This window comes from Sturnus vulgaris, chromosome 7, assembly GCF_052056855.1.
Source record: "Sturnus vulgaris isolate bStuVul1 chromosome 7, bStuVul1.hap1, whole genome shotgun sequence".
NCBI classification, from domain to species: Eukaryota; Metazoa; Chordata; class Aves; order Passeriformes; family Sturnidae; genus Sturnus; species Sturnus vulgaris.
This window is the reverse complement of record NC_142249.1, coordinates 8137944-8156070: the sequence shown is the minus strand read 5'-3', so window position 1 is coordinate 8156070 and position 18127 is coordinate 8137944. Positions and strand designations below refer to the sequence as shown.

The following is an 18127-nucleotide window of genomic DNA, read 5'->3' as shown; positions in this document are numbered from 1 at the left end:
AGCTGGAGAAAGACTCCACCTCGGGAACTGTAGTGATAGGACAAGAGGGAATGGGTTCAAATTGAAATAAAGGAAATTTAGATTAGATACATAAGAAATTCTGTAGTGGGAGGGTGGTGAGGCACTGGAACAGGCTGCCCAAAGAAGCTGTAGATCCCCCATCACTGGAGTGTTCAAGGCCAGGTTGGATGGAGCTCTGAGCAACCTCATCTAGTGGAAGGTGTTTCCTGCCCATGGCAGGGGTTTGGGACGTGCTAATCCTTAAGGTCCCTTCCAACCCAAATAGTTTTATGATTTTCATTACTGTCTGAAAGCCCCACAGTGATTAGCAAATTAAACTCTGTACTGAACGGGGTTTTAAAAGGATTAAAAAAGATTTTTAAAAGCACCAGAGCTGAGCTTGACCTAAATCTGAAGTGCTGTTTCAAACTTGCCCTAAACTTGTGCTTTTGGAATAAATATAGAAAGCTGTTTAAATCTTAATCATTAATAAATCATTGAGCAAATAGAAGTTTTGTTTTAAAAATAATTCTTAGCCTTACTCTCTTGCTCATTTAATTTTGCCACACTTGTAAGAGCTGCACTGTTACTGACAAAACTTGTATTTCCATGTTATTGTTTTGCTTGCTGCTAGATTGGTGAATGCAGATTGTGTGGTGCAGATACTTTTATAGTCTAATATACAATAAATCATGCTGCTGGAAAATCTACCTGTACTCCTGAAGTTTCTGCATAAAGCTGCAGCAAAAGTAATATGACAACATGGGCTTAATACTGTTCCCATTAAAATTGGTGACAAAACTGTGGAGTGCTTAAGTACACACATTGACATTGACCAAGAGCATTGTTAAAAGTCTGTGTGTAACCACATTACAGTGATAATTCAGATCATCTCTCTAGTATTAGGTCTGTATGACTGCATAGTAGTAAAAATTTTTTGTGTCAGAAATTATTCTTTACTGATATTGATCCTTTCCCTATTCCAATATTTGGTATGTTTTCAAGAAATACAGCTAAATTGGCACTAATTACATTAAAAAAAGCTGTAGTAAGTCAAGGTGCTCTTTATAATAGGATCTTGTAAACAGGCTGATGAACAATGTGAGAGTTTAAAAACAGAGTTTGAGAGTTTTCTAGTGAACTCTCTTAAGCACAAGCCTTATCAAACCAAGTAGCTCTGACTCTCTGACTCCAATGTGATCTGTGGTTTTTCTACTAATTCCAGTATAATTCATCTTTCAATGCAACACACAAAAACTCACCATGTATTGGCTCGGTGATGTCATTCCACTTGTTTAGCTATATATAAATTACAAATTCTGTGATTGTTACTGTTTGAAACTTCTAGAACATCTAATATGGCCGAAAAATAAATGAATATGAAATTAAAAATGGGATGCTTTTGTGTTAGGTGTGGGTAAAGAACAAAAAAAGTAGTAGTATTTGTTCTTAAATGGCTTTTAGCAGAAGGAGGTTAAGTTTAGAACAGATATTATAGGGAAATTATTTACTGTGGAAGTGTTGAGGCAACAGGAGAGGAACAGGCTGTTCAGAAAGATTGTGGATTCTCCATCCCTGCAAGTGTTCAAGGCCAGGTTGAACAGAGTTCCTAGTCTAGTAGAAAGTGTCCCTGCTCATGGCAGGGGTTTGGAATGAGATGATCTTTAAGGTTCCTTCCAACCTGAACCATTCTATGATTCTTATTTTCAGTGCAACTACATGAGAAAAATCTTTGTTTCAACTAGAAATATTACATTTGATACTTTAAAAAATAATTTGTAATGGAAGGCAGATGCTTTGTGTAAAATGTTACTATAGATATTATTAATTAAATCACATTAAATCACATAGCATATATGCTTTATAAATTTAAATAGCAATTTGAATATTTCTGATGTTTTCCATAGAGTCCAGTAATGGAAAGTCAGGTCTAACAGGTCTAACCTAATTAATCATTACAGCATTGTTGCTAGGTACTCCTGACTTTTGGACACAAAGCTAAGAAACAAAATCATCTGATAAAGGCCAATGAATGAATCAATAGCTGACTTAATACTGGAACTCTAAGTTCTTGCTTCCTAGTTTATTCTGAACCATAAATTGTCTTGTAATATCTAAAGTGAAGAGAGAGGTCACTAACACTTTAACTACAATCAGGCTTCTCACATTAATTTCTATGCTTTCTGAAATACATTAGTTTAAAATCTCTGAAAGACAGAGACTCTGATTCTGATTTCTAATGCAAAAATGTAAACTGAAAATTAAATACAAGTATTAATATGCAAAAAAAGGCACAGATGGTGTTAAAAAAAGGTCAAATTAGAAGGCTAATTCTTAAGCCTGTCTCTCATTCCTCGACTGGGAATCCCTGCATCCCAGCTGGTTGTGCTGGCCTCTCAGTGCTGAAGTCATCTCCCTAAGACATTACAATAAGGGATAGTCCCCTGGAGGTCTGTAGTTGACATTCACAGCACAGAAATCTCACCATTCCATAAAAATATGCTTTTAATTCCTGTGGCTTCAAGTGAAGAAAAAAAAAAAAAAAAGCAATGTGACTCATCTAGTTGGTGATATGGTGTTTCTCTGAATTTGCTGTACATTGGTCTAGAGCAGCAGCACAGGGGGATGGTGACAGCCTCATGAGTGGGGTGGAGGGGCCACTGGCAGCACCTCCATGGGTATCCCCGGGTTCTTCCCACTTCCCAGGGGAGGTGTGATGCTCTGCTGCTGGTGGAAGTGCTCTCAGAAAACAAGGCTCACCAACAGTGACAGTGTGTCAGTATCGCTCTGTGCAGCGTTCTGCTGGGCCCCAGTTCTTCATTTCAGTTGGTTAAGTAAAAATAAAAAATCATAGGATCATCAAGGTTGGAATAGACCTTTAATATGATCCAGTCCAACAGTCGATCCAGCACTGCCACTGTAACTCCTAAACCACCCAGTGCCAGATCCAGATGCCTCTTAAACATCTCCAGGGGTGGTGACTCCACCACTTCCTGAGCAACCTGTTCCAATGCCTGGCCACCTAAACGGTGAAAAAAGTTTTCTGATGTCTAATCTGAATATCCCTGTCTCATTTTAAGGCTATTTCCTCTCATCCTCTCACCGGCATGGCAGAAGAGAATGGCCCCCACCTCCTCTCGTCAGGGAGTTCTGGAGGGCATTTGGGTCCCCCTGGAGTCTCTTCTCCTCCAGACTAAACAACTCCAGCTCCCTCAGCTGCCCCTCGAAGGAACAGGAGCAAGAAGCTTCACCAGCTTCCTTGCCCTTCGCTGGACAAGTTTCAGCACCTCTTTCCCGAGCTGAGGGGCCCAGAACTGGACACAGCGCCTGAGATGTGTACCAAGTACAGAGGCATGGTAACTTCCCTGGCCCTATTTCTGACACAGCCAGCTGCCATTGTCCTTCTTGTTCCCCTGGGCTGGCTCAGGTTCACGGCACGCTGGCGCAGGGTAAGCTGCTGGTCATCATCACCCCTCAGGGCTTTTCCACTGAGAAGATTTCCTGCAACTCTGCCCCCCAATCTGTAGAGCTGCATGGAGTCATTGTGGCCAAAGTTTAGGACTTGTATTGTTTAAGTAAAAAAATGGAGTTGATTAAATTTAAAAAGTGAAGTCGATTAAGGTAAAAAACCTGGGTCTGTTATAGACTGACAGGATGGCTTGGTTTGGAAAGGACTGTGAAGACCATCTCGTTCCTACTCCGTGCCAGGCACAGGGACAGCTTCCAGTAGACCAGACTGCCCAAATCTCCACCCAGGTATGGGGCATGCGTATCTTTATTCCGTGCAAACCTTGAAGAAAAATGGACATTAGAAACACCCGAAGCCCCTCACACGCCGCTCCGCACCCCCACACCCGCGGGCCCCGGGCCGAGCCCCGCGCCCGGCGCTTCCGCCGCCCGCCCGCCGGGGGCGCCCGAGCGCCGCCCCACGTGACCGTGCCCACGCCCCGCGGAGGCAGCGAGCGCCGCGCCGGCTGGACGGGAGCGCCGGGCCGGGCCAGGCCGGCGGCCGCGGGGCTGCGAGCGGCGGAGGGGGCACTGCGGGGCCAGGATGTCGCGGGCCGTTCTGCAGCCCAGCCAGCAGAAGCTGGCGGAGAAGCTCACCATCCTTAACGACCGCGGCGTCGGCATGCTCACCCGGCTCTACAACATCAAGAAGGTGCGGGGGGCCCCGGCGGAGATAGGGGGGTGGTGTGAACGGGGAACCGCCCCGGCGCGATCCTCTGCGCCGCTCGGGCTGGCGCTCCGCTGGGCTTGCGGCGGTGCCGGCTGCGCTGCGGCCTAGCGGCGGGGCCCGGGAGGCTGGGCGGGAGCCGCACCGCCGCCGCCCGGCCCGGCAAGGGGGGGGCCGGGGCTTTAGGTGCCGCATCGATACCGGCAGAGAAGGATGAAGGAGCGGAGGAGGCCGGGCCGGTGTTGGCGGCGCCCGCAGGAGCGGGGCCTGGTCCCGGCGCAGCCCCCGGAGCCGCTGCCGCCCCGCTGCCGTGCGTGACTCACACGAGCCGCGAGTGGGCAGCGCCGCGGGGCTTTTCCCGCGCCAAAACCTGTCCCTGCCGAACGGGGAAAAGGGGTTTGGGGTAAAATTAGTGAGTTTAATGTCGATAAGTTCGGGGAGCGCGGTTGCTTAGCAGCTCTCGGTGTGAGATGGAGCTGGCGTGGGTGCTGGAGCAGCTCCCCGGCTGCCGGGGGAAGTGGATCGGTGTCGGCCTGGCTGAGGTGGCTCGGCGGTGCAGGAAGCTGTAGGTCTGGGTGTTGAGAGAAGGATGGGGCACGCCTTCGTGATCGGACAATTCCTCTTCTGGGGGTAATCGTTGTGCTTTCCTGTAGGAAAGAATGTAGTTCATAGCCACAGAATCATAAAATTATTTGGGTTGGAAGGGGACCTTGAAGATCGTCTAGTTCCAACCCCTGCGCTGGATGCTTGTATCCTTCCCAGCTTTATTTTCCTAAGGAGTGATATATCGTCTGAAAATATATGGCCCCTCAACCCACTTCCATTAATAAATATTAGATAGGATTTTACTGCTTTGCCTCGAACACGATTATTTGAGACGTTTTCTTATTTCACAGAAAATGCTAGTTATTGCCTTCGAGCAGCAGGCGCACCTTTGTGGGTTCAGCACATTAAAATTTCAGTGCTGTTTCCCTGCTGGGTTCAGCTGCAATGGCAAGGAGAGTCTGAGAGTTCTAGGTGCTTACTTGGTCCTCTGATTTCTGGCTTCTGCCAGGAGTGACCCTGCTTGACTGATCCGAGGCAAGGGAAGTGTTTTGTCAAAGTTTTTTTCTCAAATGGGAGGCCAGAAGTAAGGTCTACCTAGTGCAATATGGATTTTAATGAAGGTGGGTTTTTTCAGGGGAAAAAAAGAAACAAACGAAGTGATTGAAGTATTTAAAAGTCAGTGTTCATCCAAAGCCATTTCACTATTTGATGTGCACTTGAATGTTTCTGCAAATCTTCTTCACTGACATAAATAAGGCATTCTGACTAGATAATTGCAAATTCCTGTCTTTCTGAAAGTTTCCTTTTAGTCTGTAGTTTTGTACATTGGAAAATCACTTCAGTTTAATAATTGTAACAATACAGTTGCACTTCTAACAGACAGAAATTCACAGTTTATGGGGAAAACCATCAAAACGAGGAAGTTGTGTGTGTGTGCGCTTGTTGTGCTTTGAGAGAAATATCCCAGGTGAAAAATTAGCAAGGGGAATTCCTCCTGAGCACAGCCCTGCTTTGCAAGGCTGGAAACAGGACTGAAGAAATTAAACCTTGTCTTGATAGCTCTGCCTTAGCTATTGTAAGTCTGGGCTCTGTTTTAATTCCCAGTGTTCTGATACAGGGCCATTTACTCCTGTTAAATTACCCAGTGCCTACAGACATGTTTCTTCTTGGCATGTTTGGATGGCAGAATCCTGAGCATGTTGGCCCATATGGTGGTAGCCTCTGCTGTTATTCATGTCTAGGAAGTGATGCAGGTGGACAGGCTTCTCTGTAGGGGAGCATCAGCACAGGGAGTGACACCACTTTTTCCTGCAAATGCCAAGAACCGAGTCCAAAATTGCTAGATCTTGCATACAGAGAGGGAGAGTAGGCGTGACCAAGTGGCTTGATTATTGTGTCATGTGTAGTTTTGCAAATATGGAGATGTCCCGGGCACAACCCTTGTGTATTCATGCAAGGATTTGTGAATTCAAATAGTAGTTTTCTTCAGCTGCAGTCAGTGCTGCTTGACAGGGGGAACTGGCTAGCTCAGATGGTGAGCCCAGAAGCCTTGGGACTGATTATTGTATTTTATTGTGAGTCTCTCTTCAGCCCAGCTGCAGCATCACTGACTGCCTGGAACACTTTTTAGTTTTGTTTATTTCTTTTTTTCCCCCTCTCTTTAAGCTGTCAATTAAACTGCTGTTTACGATTCTGTCATAGCTACGTCTGTTGAAGATGATACCGAAACTCAAGCTACTAGAAAACCGCACACAATATGTGGGTTTGCGGTTAGAGGAAATGGTTAAGACTTTTTTTTAATAAGAGGAAGTGAGAGGTTGAAATGTATGTAACAGCAGTAGAGATTGCTGTGCATGCTGTCTAGAGAGCACACATTTTCAAGGATTAAGAGTTCTCTCAACTGTTAGAAACAAAGCAGGAAAATTTTACTTCCCAAAGAATCACAGAAGTTGTTAAAAGCAGTTAGAAGCAATGATTCTTTATATTTCTTCTTCCTATACAAATTTCAATTTTGTTGCTGTTGTGCTGATAATAGTTCATAGTTTCCTGTTTACTGACCTTCTGTGCCGCTGTTGTCTTTTGAAACAGTTAAAAGTTTGTTGTTTTTAAAACAGGGCATCTGACTATATGTTTTTTTCTGCCTCTGAGAGTGACATGGAAATTAGGAAAAGTGAAGTTACTAAAGTAATAGTGGATGATGAGACAGAACTTATATTTCCACCCTGTAAGGAGGTGGATTTTTGTTGCTGTTGTTGGTTTGAAGGATGGCTTTTTGCTTGCTGCTTTCAGCTGTCTTTTGTATTGGGACCAGTATTGGTAGTGAACTTGGAGCTCTTACCCTTATGGTTTCTCTCTTAGTTTGTTGCTTCTGTTTTTTTAAGAATTTATCCACGGTTATCTAGGTTATTGTCTACCCTGTAACTTTTGTCATTACTTGCCTACAACTCCACCTCTATAAATCAAAGACAGCAGGGTTTTTTCATGCCATCCTGGCCCAGGTGGAGCTTGGATTTCATGGTTACCTTCCAGAGCAGACCAAGTCTTGTGTTGGTAAGCTTTGTGTCAATGCTGCCATTACTGCCAACTGTTTTGTTTGGGAGTGGTGGTAGCAGAGAATAATCTTTTTTGTGGGCCTGTCTTTTGTTTGTTTATAAAGCCCTTGGATACCAGGATGTGTTTATAGTAAGAGATTTGATCTTGAAATACCTGAAATAGAGATTTAGCCACAGCAGATCAAGGAGGTCTGATTTTCATGAGCGTTGAAGTAATACTACACTCAACAGAACTGCGAGGGATGAAAGTTAAGGTTTTGAATTATTTAGAGTATATGTTAATCAAATATGATGAGTCTGTTATTTAGCATGAATTGCTTTACTAGTGGTGTTCTGTTGTTCTTCACAGTATAGGTTTTATGTTTGTTCACAAGATGTTTTTTAAATGCCATTAACAAAACAAATTCTTTCCTAATTTGATTACATAGTATCTGAAAATGAGAATTTTGAACCAATTCTTAGATGTGAACTAAATAATCAAACTGAGGTCATAGATAAGGAACTTAATAACTGTTTGCAGAGGCTTTAGCTGACTTTATATTTTCTTTAAAGATGTAATAGTGGAGATTTTTACCTATATTGAGGATGTTAGTACTTAAATTTAAAAGTTGTAAAAGTTAGTAGATTATTTTATTAATAGAACCAGTCAATAAAGTGCACAGTTTTGCTCTGGCACTTGAGTGGTTCTTCAGGAAGCAGTGAAGAGATTTGAGGTGCCTGGAAGACCATGGGGAAGTTTCCAATCTGCAGAGCTCTCAAGTTTGGATTGGTGTAGGATTAGATCACCCTTGGACACAGAGCTCTGTGCTGGAGTGCAGACCTTTGAGCTGGGAGGAAAAGCTCACCAGTCATTTAGTTTTGAATTGTAAGGTCGGTGTTGAGCAGACAGTGTCAGGTAATGTCTTCAGGTCACTGGGAAATGTCTCAGGGTGGGGCAGGATTGCTTCCACAGGTGTCAGCAGTTCTTTGCAGGTTAAAATGGCAGTATGTGTTTGTGTCTGTCATCTTGGGGGAATGGCTTATAGTACTGTCTTATTGATTAGCAGAGGAGGAAACCTCAAACAAACTGACAGTGCTGGCAATTAAAAAACAAATTCCTTTGCTCAGGAAGCAAACACTACCTGGTGATATCGGATCATACTTTTTTTTTACTCAGAAAAACAAAAATTTGTAAAGAAACAGAAAGACTTGGTAATAAAATAAAAATGTCCCATGATATCTTCTAAAATATACAGAGTGGATTTTTCCTTTTGCATCAAGAATAGATGCCCAGAATTATCATGCTTTGTTTCTTGGCTTACAAATACAAGTTACCTTGCCCCCGGCAATTGATGTTCATTTTGTGTTAACACAAAGCCAAATCCAGTTTTAGTTGCTAGAGTTTTAAAGTTGCAAGAGATTTTTAAAGTTGTGTGCAGAGGAGATACACCTAAAAAGTAATAACAGTTCCCCTTTGAGGTTCAGAATAGACAAGGCTTTCTCATTGCCTTGCTTCTTCTAAGATGTTATTTTATAAACTGCACTAAGGAAAAGTTTTGTGGCAGTGAAACTTCTGTTTATTTTTTTTTAAATCTTTTGTGCTTCACTTGCCCCATATTTGATTACTAGAACCAAATCCTTAAACAGGTGCCACAGGTGTGAATTTATTGTTTTACAGACAATGTCAAACCCAGTATATTTCATTCATTCACGTGGTCATGGGTCACTCTTAGAAGATACTTTACATGTTGACTTTAGCAAGGCTGCTGATGTGACCTCATCTGATTGTTCTCATGAATAATCTAAGGAAATTCAGTCTGGATGAAACTGATGATGAAAGCAGATGGATCACCGTATTAGGGAGTGATTGTGAAAAATCTCATTGTCAGATGGGGATCAACAGGGTCTTGTTGGGGTGTGTGTTACCTCTGGTTCCAGTCACTCTTTGTTTCAACAACCTAGATGATGGCTTCAGCGTGCTTAATAAATTTATATGTAGGAAATTGGGATAAGTATCTAATTGAAATTCAGCTTGAGCTTAGAAATTGTAGGTATGGCCTAATAGGCTTGGAGGTGGCTGAGCAAGTATGATTGTAATCTACTTTGTGCTTAGTGGAGTTTAAAGGACAAAATGAGAAGCAATGAGATATCAAGTCTGGAGAAAATATCTGGAAAAGATTAGGGACATCCCAGGGCAAACAAGAACCAGGTAAGTTTCACTGTAAAAAATCAGGGATGCCATGAGGTCATATAAATGCATGAGGAAGAAAATCTAAAGGAAAAGTAAGTAATCCTTTTGCTCTACATCTTCTTCATTGAGATTCATTGAAAACATATCTGATTGACCACTCTTTTCAAGGAAGATATGGGCAAAATGGAGAAAGTTCAGAGCAGCATAATAAGGACAAGTGGTGCAGAAAATTGCACACATTAAAAAAATGGGAATGTTTTTTCAAGTCGGCTTATAAGTAATACTGATTGGTAAATATTTACAACTGCAGTAGAGAGATGGGGGATAGTTTTTGCCATCCAGTATGACCATCAGAGATCAAGAAGTGATGGATTAAATTAAATATTGGAAAACTGAATTTAATATTTGAAAAGACTATGAGAATGTTTTTGTATGTAGCCTGTTTGAGACCTGTAAGTAAAGTTTTGGCAGACATATCCCAGGATAATACAGATACAGTTGATCCTACCTTGGAACAGAAGAGGTAGGTAGGCAATTTCTTGTGGTCCTTTCTAGCTTTTTCTTCTGATTTCGCATGAATTTCCATTTTACTCAGTTGAATTTCTTATTAGTGATACACTAGGATTTAAAGTAAGGTGTATATTGGGGTCCAACACGCATCAAATAATGAGTAAACACAGGGAAGATGTCTTGGTTAGATCTAAGAAACACTGGACTGACTGTAACACATTTAATTGTAGTTTTGAATTGATATGAAAGTACATTATCTGTCAAATCTGGAACCCTAGTTAATAAAAAGTGCAACAGGTGTTAAATTTCTAATAATATTGTGCTGTATTTTGGATATGTCTGAGGCTTTTAGAGACTCTGAAAAAAGTAGTTACATAGAGACTTTCTTCTGCTTCCAAATCTTGATTGATACTATTAACATAATTTGTATCAAGATACAGGTTTTACTTTTCATCAAGTATCATTTATGTAACTATGAGCCTAAGGAATGTAATTTGCTTAGTATAAAGTCACCCTAGCTATGCTGGTGTAGCATAGTGAAATTTTAGCCATCAAAAGTATTAAACTATACTATAATAATTTGTCCATGTGTGACCAACTAATTCTTGCATCTTGTTGGGTAGACTTTAAAAGGGACAAGGCTTTAGTCACAAAACTTATCTGGGACCAGCCTGTTTAATAATGAACTTAGACTTCCACAATCTAAAATACAGGCAAGTAGTTGTGGTAGGCTTAATCAGAGATATTAAAGGTATTCAAAGCAGCTCTGTATTGTTTATTCACCTCTCTTTCCTTCTCAGCAGTTTTGCTTTTTCAGAATTAGAGATTGTGAGTTCATAATCTTAATTGTTTTAAATGCATGGCAGAAACAAAGATTATATAATAGGTTTTATCCTACAAAAATATAATTAATGGTGAAAATGTCTCTTTGAATGTTTCTTTGACTTTTATATTTAGTATAATTTGCAGGATGCACAGCTAGAAACCAGGTATGCAAACTTAGAGATGTTTTAGCATGAAGTCTTTAATGCCAGCAGCTCTTACAACAGTTTTACAAAGCAGGTTTTTTTTCTGGCCTGTCAAGAGAAAGTGCTGTAGTAAACTGTAAATGGGACATACAGGAGCTTTTCCTATTTTTGAGTCTGAGGCATCCTGAAAGTATTTCTGTTTACTAATCCAAGTTACTAACTCGGGGAATGGCATAGTTTTTACTGTCGTTGAAAGTCCATCAGTTTCCTTGTTAAATTCACAGTTTTTTTAGTGCAGATTCTTTTGTAAATGAAACTTAAAGGTGATTTGTTGACTGAGATTACTTCAGTGTATGTTGTCACAGTCAAGTGGAACTGTACTTAGCAGTGTTTTATCTCTACTCTGCAGTAACAGCAAATCAAGATCTCTTGAAGTAATAAACATGTTAAATTGCTGCAAAGTATGGTTTATGATAATCTGCTGATGTAGGAGGTTTGGGGAATGAAAATACAAACTTTTTAATTCAAATGGCCCTGTTTCTCTTTTATTGGGAGACAGCTCTGCTGTTAATTTGGAATAGGTTGGGTTTAACAAAAAAAAAAGAGAAAATAAATAATAGGTTTTTCCATAATACAGTAAATATTTAGGCTTTATTTTTTTACCATCCTAAGCCATGTAATTCATGTGATACTTCCCAGTGTTCTTAAAACAGGTTGATGTGAATGAGTGGCATGAGTGAAGTTCAGGGGTTTCAAATGCAAGTTTGGGGCACTGACTACTGACAGTGATTGTACCTGAACATAAACTTCATTTATTCACTTCAGCTGCATGTATGTAGTAATTTTGTTGATTGATGTTTTTTTCTTCTCCTTCAACATCCTCTGCCCTCAAGTAGGAAGTAAAATCTTCACCTTATATTTTTGCAGTGAGAGCTGTAACAGTATTGGGGCAGGAGGTCTCTTTGCTGTACATTAGTGTTGGTGTATTTTGGGCCCAAAGCAGTTGAACTGGATTCTGTTTTTCTGTTTAGAAGCCACTTATCTTAGATACAGATTTTAAGCAGATTTTTGTAGTTGACTGTTTTCTTGTCAGCTGCTTCTGAATGAGTACATCATAGAAAGTATAGATATGTAGTAGTCTTAATTTTCAAAGTGAAATTAGTATAGAAGACCCTAATAGCCTCAAGTGAGGAAGAGAATCTGAATTTTAATAATAATATAATTATTTATCTCACTAGGGTGGGTAGGAAAATGCTGCTTTAATTCAAAATACATGGCCTAGTGAAGCATGTAGACTGATCTCTCTGAAGCTTGACAACTGTGCTTGTGACAGCAAATCAGTATTGTGAATAGTGAACTTCTTAGCTATAGGAATCATATTGTTCTTATTGGTAGTTGCACAGAATGACTTTACTTAGTTGAGAGCTTATCATAGCAGGGTACCATTCTAAAAATCTTTGGAAAGAAATGCTGTGTAACTTGAAGGAAATCCAGCATCTGAGTCCATTTTTTTTTTTTTTTTTTAATATGTAGATTAGTTTCTAACCATAACTTTGCATGATCTTTTTCAGCATAGCTGCTTATCAGCTGTTTAGTAATATACAAAGGAACTCAGAGTTGACTTCTGGGAGATTCTTTGAGTAGAATATTTTGGGGTTGAAGCAGCTGGAATTCCATAGCTTCAGAACTGTGTTCTATGAATGCTGCACTAGTAAGAACATTTTTAATTCATGAATTTCTTTTTAGTGCTCAAAATTGTGATAATTCTGGATTGTGAGGTTTTTCCTAACAAGAAATGAATTGAGGAATGGTTATTGTAACCCACATGGGGGAAAAAAAGTGGTATCTGAGGCTGAGAAAGGGCTACTGGTTTTGTGTGGTGCTCAGAATTCTGTGTGAATACTAAAGAGCTGTATATGGGCAAATGGCCTTTATGTGTTCTACCACAATGTTCCTACCCATTACAGTACTCACAAAAGATTTTGTATTGACTAATACAAGTATTAAAAGCAAAAACTACATTTCTTATCTCCATTTTAAGGCTATTGCCCTCAACGTCTTTGTTATTTTTAGAAGAAAATTCTCTTTATGTGCCTTACCCCACTTTTATGCTTGTGCAAAAGTGCTAGGATTGAGGTTTGTATGTTCATTCTTTTGTGCTTTATAGAGTAAACTATAGGGAGTTTGAAGTCTATTCAGCATTTTGGGAGAGTTTAAATTTATGGAAACTATTTTACCTGGGATGCTGAATGCAGGTAACTGTATGGATGAAAACTATTGATGCAACAACAATTAGTAATCTGTGAATAGCAGTTCTTAGAAAGGAGCTGAGCTGCTGTGGAACATGGGAGAGTGAAGCAAAAAACATTTACCCACTTGTTCAGTGACCCTCTTTCAATTCACTCTATCTAGGCAGGCTTGTGCAGCTTTCTAGAAGCTGGAATTGTGGTGTGTGTGAGGGATGCTTCTAGCATCTTGCAGGAATTTTCTTATTTATTGATCAGTCTAGAGTAGTTTATTAGTAGGAAGAGTTACAGTTGCTTCAGGTATGATGACAGCTAATAAAGGATGGGAAGAAGCAAAAAAGGAGCATATTCACATATATTGAGAGGATTGCCAGTTAGTCTGAGGATAACACTTGTCTTTTCTGGGGGCTGAGTTCCTGAAGCCACAGGAGGATGTTCATGTTGATGTTTTCACATCTCTGTTCCCTTGTGAGTGTGTGTGTAAGGGCTCGGGTAGAACATAAATTTTAGTAAACGTTTTGGAGAGCTGATTTATAGGAAGGAAAACATCTGTTTCTAGGAAGAATGAGTGTATGTGGAAGGAGTGTTTGAATTCAGACTGAAAAATTTATGAAGTCAACAGTGGCAGATTTCTTGTCTCTTAAATAACAGCAACCATATTGGAATTTAATAGGGCAGTAACAGTACACAGGGCACAAATATGTGTAAGTTAACTTGTTTTCTTAGTAATCCTAGCAGAGAAAATTACATGTTTTGCAGCAAGAACAACAAATTGGACTAATTTGACAAAGGTTCTGATGCCCATGACACGGAGTTAATTAAAACTTCATCAATTTGAAGCTCTATGTTTAACATTTAATGCCTATTTACAGTATAGTTTGTAATTTTGAATCATATAGACTTTAAGGTGCGTAGAGAATAGCTTTTCTTGGCATGTGTGGTTTGCTGCTCTGAGGAGATTGAAGCAACAATTTAATATCTAACATACTGTGGATGTTGCTGAATTTATCTTCATTATAAATTCCTCTTGGATTATAGATATGATACTGTAATAAAGTTTAGTGCCTTTGTGGGAAATGTAGCAAATGTGAGTGTTTTGATATCAGAATAGTACATGAGTATACATCATGATGGTCATGTACTACTGGTAGGTGTTTTAGAAACTTTCAATAATGACTCTTTGTTTTGTTTTTTTTTCTTGGCTACCGTTTCTTTTTCAGGTATGTAAAACTTCACTGAGTTTCTCTCCTTTTTTTCCCCTGTAGTTGCATGTGATGTTTGTTAACTTTTTTCCCCACTCTACCTGAACTTAGTTTGGAAGTACTATTAGTAGTTACATGTCTCAGTATATTCACAGTGCTTTGCACAATAGTAAAATTCTATTAAGTGTAAAGTTGTTTGTGAGAATTAGAATAATCAACATCCAGTAGAAAGTGTGCTGACTAGAGTAACAGATGGTTGTAATGTTCTCTTGGATGTAGGTAATAGTGTATTAGTTCACATAAATGTAATACTTTAGAATTTAAGAGTAACTTGTTTATATGTAATTTTTCTCTCTTTTTATTACACTGCTTTCCCAGCAAGGACAAGTTTGGAAGGTTTGCAAAGCTTTTCACCTTCCCTTTGCCCGCTTGCCCGCTTTCAGAATCGGTCTCATACTCCATGACTTCTGTCTCTACAGTCCACAACTCGGTCATAGAAATCAATGTGGAAAAGTTTTTCAATGAGTTGTCATTCGAGTTCACTCTGTTGCCTAGAAACGCCTAGCATGTAATTTAGTTTTGCATGAGACGTGAAACTCCTTTGCAAACTCCTCTGAGGAAAAATAAAACTAAGTGAATATTTGAGAGAAATGCAGTTTGAGCTCATATTGTGTCATGTAAGTAATGCTGCTTTTAGTCTGTTACTCCAAACGCAATGGTACTGCAAGGCTCAGAGTAGCAGAGAAGTAGTGTCTGACAGCATGCACTGCAGCTGGCAACAGGAGGTGCTTCCTCAGGTGTCTGTCCAGAAAAGCTGTTCTGATCATCTCTGTAAGTTGAGAGACCTAACACTTAGCTGTGACTTCACATCAAAATCTACTGAAACTTTATAATTGCTGCTTTTAAAGCTCAGCCTATGCTGCTGTAGGAATAAAGAACATGAGTAAAACTTCAATTCCTAGCTTAAGGAAATAAACTATGCAAGGCAAATATTGTTGGTTCGATTGTGGGATGGAAAATTGTCTTACACTTAACAACTGGAAAAAAAATTAAATGCAGATTGCTGGTGGGGTGTTTAGTTTTGTTTCACAAAGGATAGTTTAATCATTTAATGTGCCCAGCACTGTCCTCCACAGATGATGACATAATCGAGTTTTCTAACAGTTTGTTAAATCCAGATGAATACAATACTACCTCAAACCAGGAATAGCATTAAAAGGAAACATTTTTTTTCTCCTTCTTTTAGGACTGAGTTTTTTCCCTCACTGCTGTTCTGCACTAACTGCTTTGATACTTCCATGCATCTTTTTCAGTAGAAGAGCATCTCTGTACTGTTTCCCATTGCATATTTCAGCTGTGACAGTCCCTGCACTTTGCCTTTCATTTTATCACCTGCTCACTAAAAGCAAACAAACAAAAAGAGGAATCTTTCTAGTTTGTCTTCAGATTTGCAACTATCACTTAGCTTTACACGGATGATTATGTTTCTACTTCATTTTGTGTTGTATTTTTTTATAGGCATGTGGTGACCCCAAAGCCAAACCATCCTACCTTATTGACAAAAACCTGGAGTCTGCTGTCAAATTCATAGTCAGGAAGTTTCCAGCAGTAGAAACACGCAACAACAATGTAAGTAATCAAGTGGCCATATAACTATTTTTCTCTCTACCCTTTCATCACAGTCTGTTTTATAATAAAGCATCTGATGCTGACAGTTGCAATTGGAATATAGATGTTGATTCAAATGTCTGACAGGATACTTAAAGGAGCTATCTTTAAGGAGAGAATATTATACTGTAATTCTGGATGGATTTTGTTAGGATAGAACTCTTCCTGGTTTTCTTTTTGCCTGCTCTCTTCTATTCCATTTCAAAGAATTGTCAATGGGAAGAAATCCTTGGGAAAATCACGCTGTACTTTAAAAGGAGAAATTCCTGGTGACCAGACTGATTGCAGAAGATGAAAGTTGCATAACTTTATTTGTGGTGTGTCCTAACCAGCAGATGAGTAAAAAACACCTGGCTGCAATGTGGGAAGAAGTGTTTGTACCTTACAGGTGCCCTTGCCTATGGAGTCAGTCTTTGTGGGAGTAAAGAATGCTTTAGTACATAAGGAGAAGCATTGTGAAGTACAAAAACATGGAAATATAATTGTTTCCTCCTCATACAGTGAGTTCAGTCACAGAAGTAAATTATGTTTTGCCTTTGAGTGACTCAGTATTGCTGAATTTGACTTTGAAGGCTTTTTTTAGGTAATTATTAGGCTAGAGGCAGGCATTTTGGCAGGTGATGTACACTTGTTTCCCTGATTCTATCTGAAAGACAAGGGCCCATTAAATGTTTGTTTTACCTGCTTATATTTCTTTCCAAAGGTGGGAAGTGGAGGTAGGTGTTGGGTTTGCATGTTCCCTGCATGCAAGTGTGTGCCTGTGTGCTTGGGAAGTTTAGGCTTGCCTTAAGCATTCAGGTTTCTGCAGAATGGTAGTGGTGATAGCAGTGAGAATAATTAGTTTCTTTTACATTACCTTCTCAAATTTGTATGTAATGTCTCCAATAATACCAACGGAGAAAAAACCCAAAGAAACCAGAAAAAAACTTTACCTTATGGAGGAAACAATTTCATTAACAATGTGCCTTTTCACTCTAAAACTTGTACATGCTTTGTACTCTTTAATATTGCTCATCTTTGTGTTGAATTTGATTGTGTTAGTAACAAATATGGAAGTTCTTCATCAAATTTATGTAAAAATAATAAATCTGTTAAACCATGTTTGGAAAATGCTTCCCTACTGTCTAAGCTTGGGTGGCAGATCAACTATTAAAAGATAATATGCATAGAATTTTCTTACGTACAGTTACATGTATGATTTAAATGTCTTCCATTAGATGATTGTGAATTTGGAGCTTAACTAATGATAGATATTTAAGGATTTGGTGCTGTGAAGTTTATGGAAAGAGATCAAAGAAAACTTGCTGTATTTTGACAATCACAGTTTTAAAAATAGGACACACTCATAATGTTTTGTCACTGCCGTGTGTTTATTTACTATGAGCCAGCCAGGCCTGTGTTCATTAAGCAGAGTTGACAAAAGCCTACCCTCCTTATGTATGAGCATATTTTAAAGTAGGATTTTGAGCTCTAGCAACTGGCAGCTGGGGTTTCTGTCCTGTAGTCAGAGCCTATGGCATTTCCCTTAGTTTTTTACAGGTGTTTCCCATAGAGTGCTGTAACTCCCAAAAAAAAAAAGGTGTGATCAGAGATTTGAAAGAGCAAGAAGCTAATTGGAACAGAGACACATTGATTAAAGAAATATCACAAAGGATTACTGCAGTGGAAGTGGCTAAGAAATCATAAGTAGTGTTTCCTCCTTACAGTGAAAATTCCAGGACACCCTTTCAGGAAGGGGTTTTGGATTTTGTATGTTGGAGTGCAGCAGTTGCCACTGCCTAACACTGTGTACCTATGCTTTTTATGTCAGTGGTGATGGTGCCAAACAAGCTTGCATTCAGTTTTAGAGAATAGGTAATGCCAGCTTTTTCAAGTTTTTTTGACCTATTTTAACTGTTTTTTTTCTCAGGTATTGTCATCTACAGTGTTGCGTTTTAGTAATGAGCAACAATTTTTTTAAAGAATATGGCAGTGTTTGCTGTAATCAGATGATCTTGAAAAGCATGAATTTTCATTCTGTTGAAACAAGTAATTCTGTTCCATTTGCTGTTGCTATCTTTTACACCCTTTTCCACAGAAAACAGAGTTCCT

At 39.6% G+C, this 18127-nt stretch overlaps 1 protein-coding gene across 5 annotated transcripts in view; it reads left to right on the top strand.

Moving 5' to 3' along the window:
- Nucleotides 1–3985: 3985 nt before the first annotated feature.
- NCKAP1 (NCK associated protein 1) overlaps nt 3986–18127 on the top strand; it is a 56870-nt gene continuing 42728 nt past the window's right edge. For 2 of the 5 annotated variants that reach the window (XM_088167720.1, XM_088167719.1), the window contains exons 1-3: nt 4025–4159; nt 14747–14764; nt 15887–15997. In XM_088167720.1, coding sequence (XP_088023846.1) covers nt 4052–4159; nt 14747–14764; nt 15887–15997 — 237 coding nt within the window. In that variant the 5' untranslated portion in view covers nt 4025–4051. Of the gene's footprint in view, nt 4160–14323; nt 14387–14746; nt 14765–15886; nt 15998–18127 lie in introns of those variants that run through there. The other 3 variants (XM_088167722.1, XM_014892507.2, XM_014892508.2) reach the window with 3 other exon arrangements.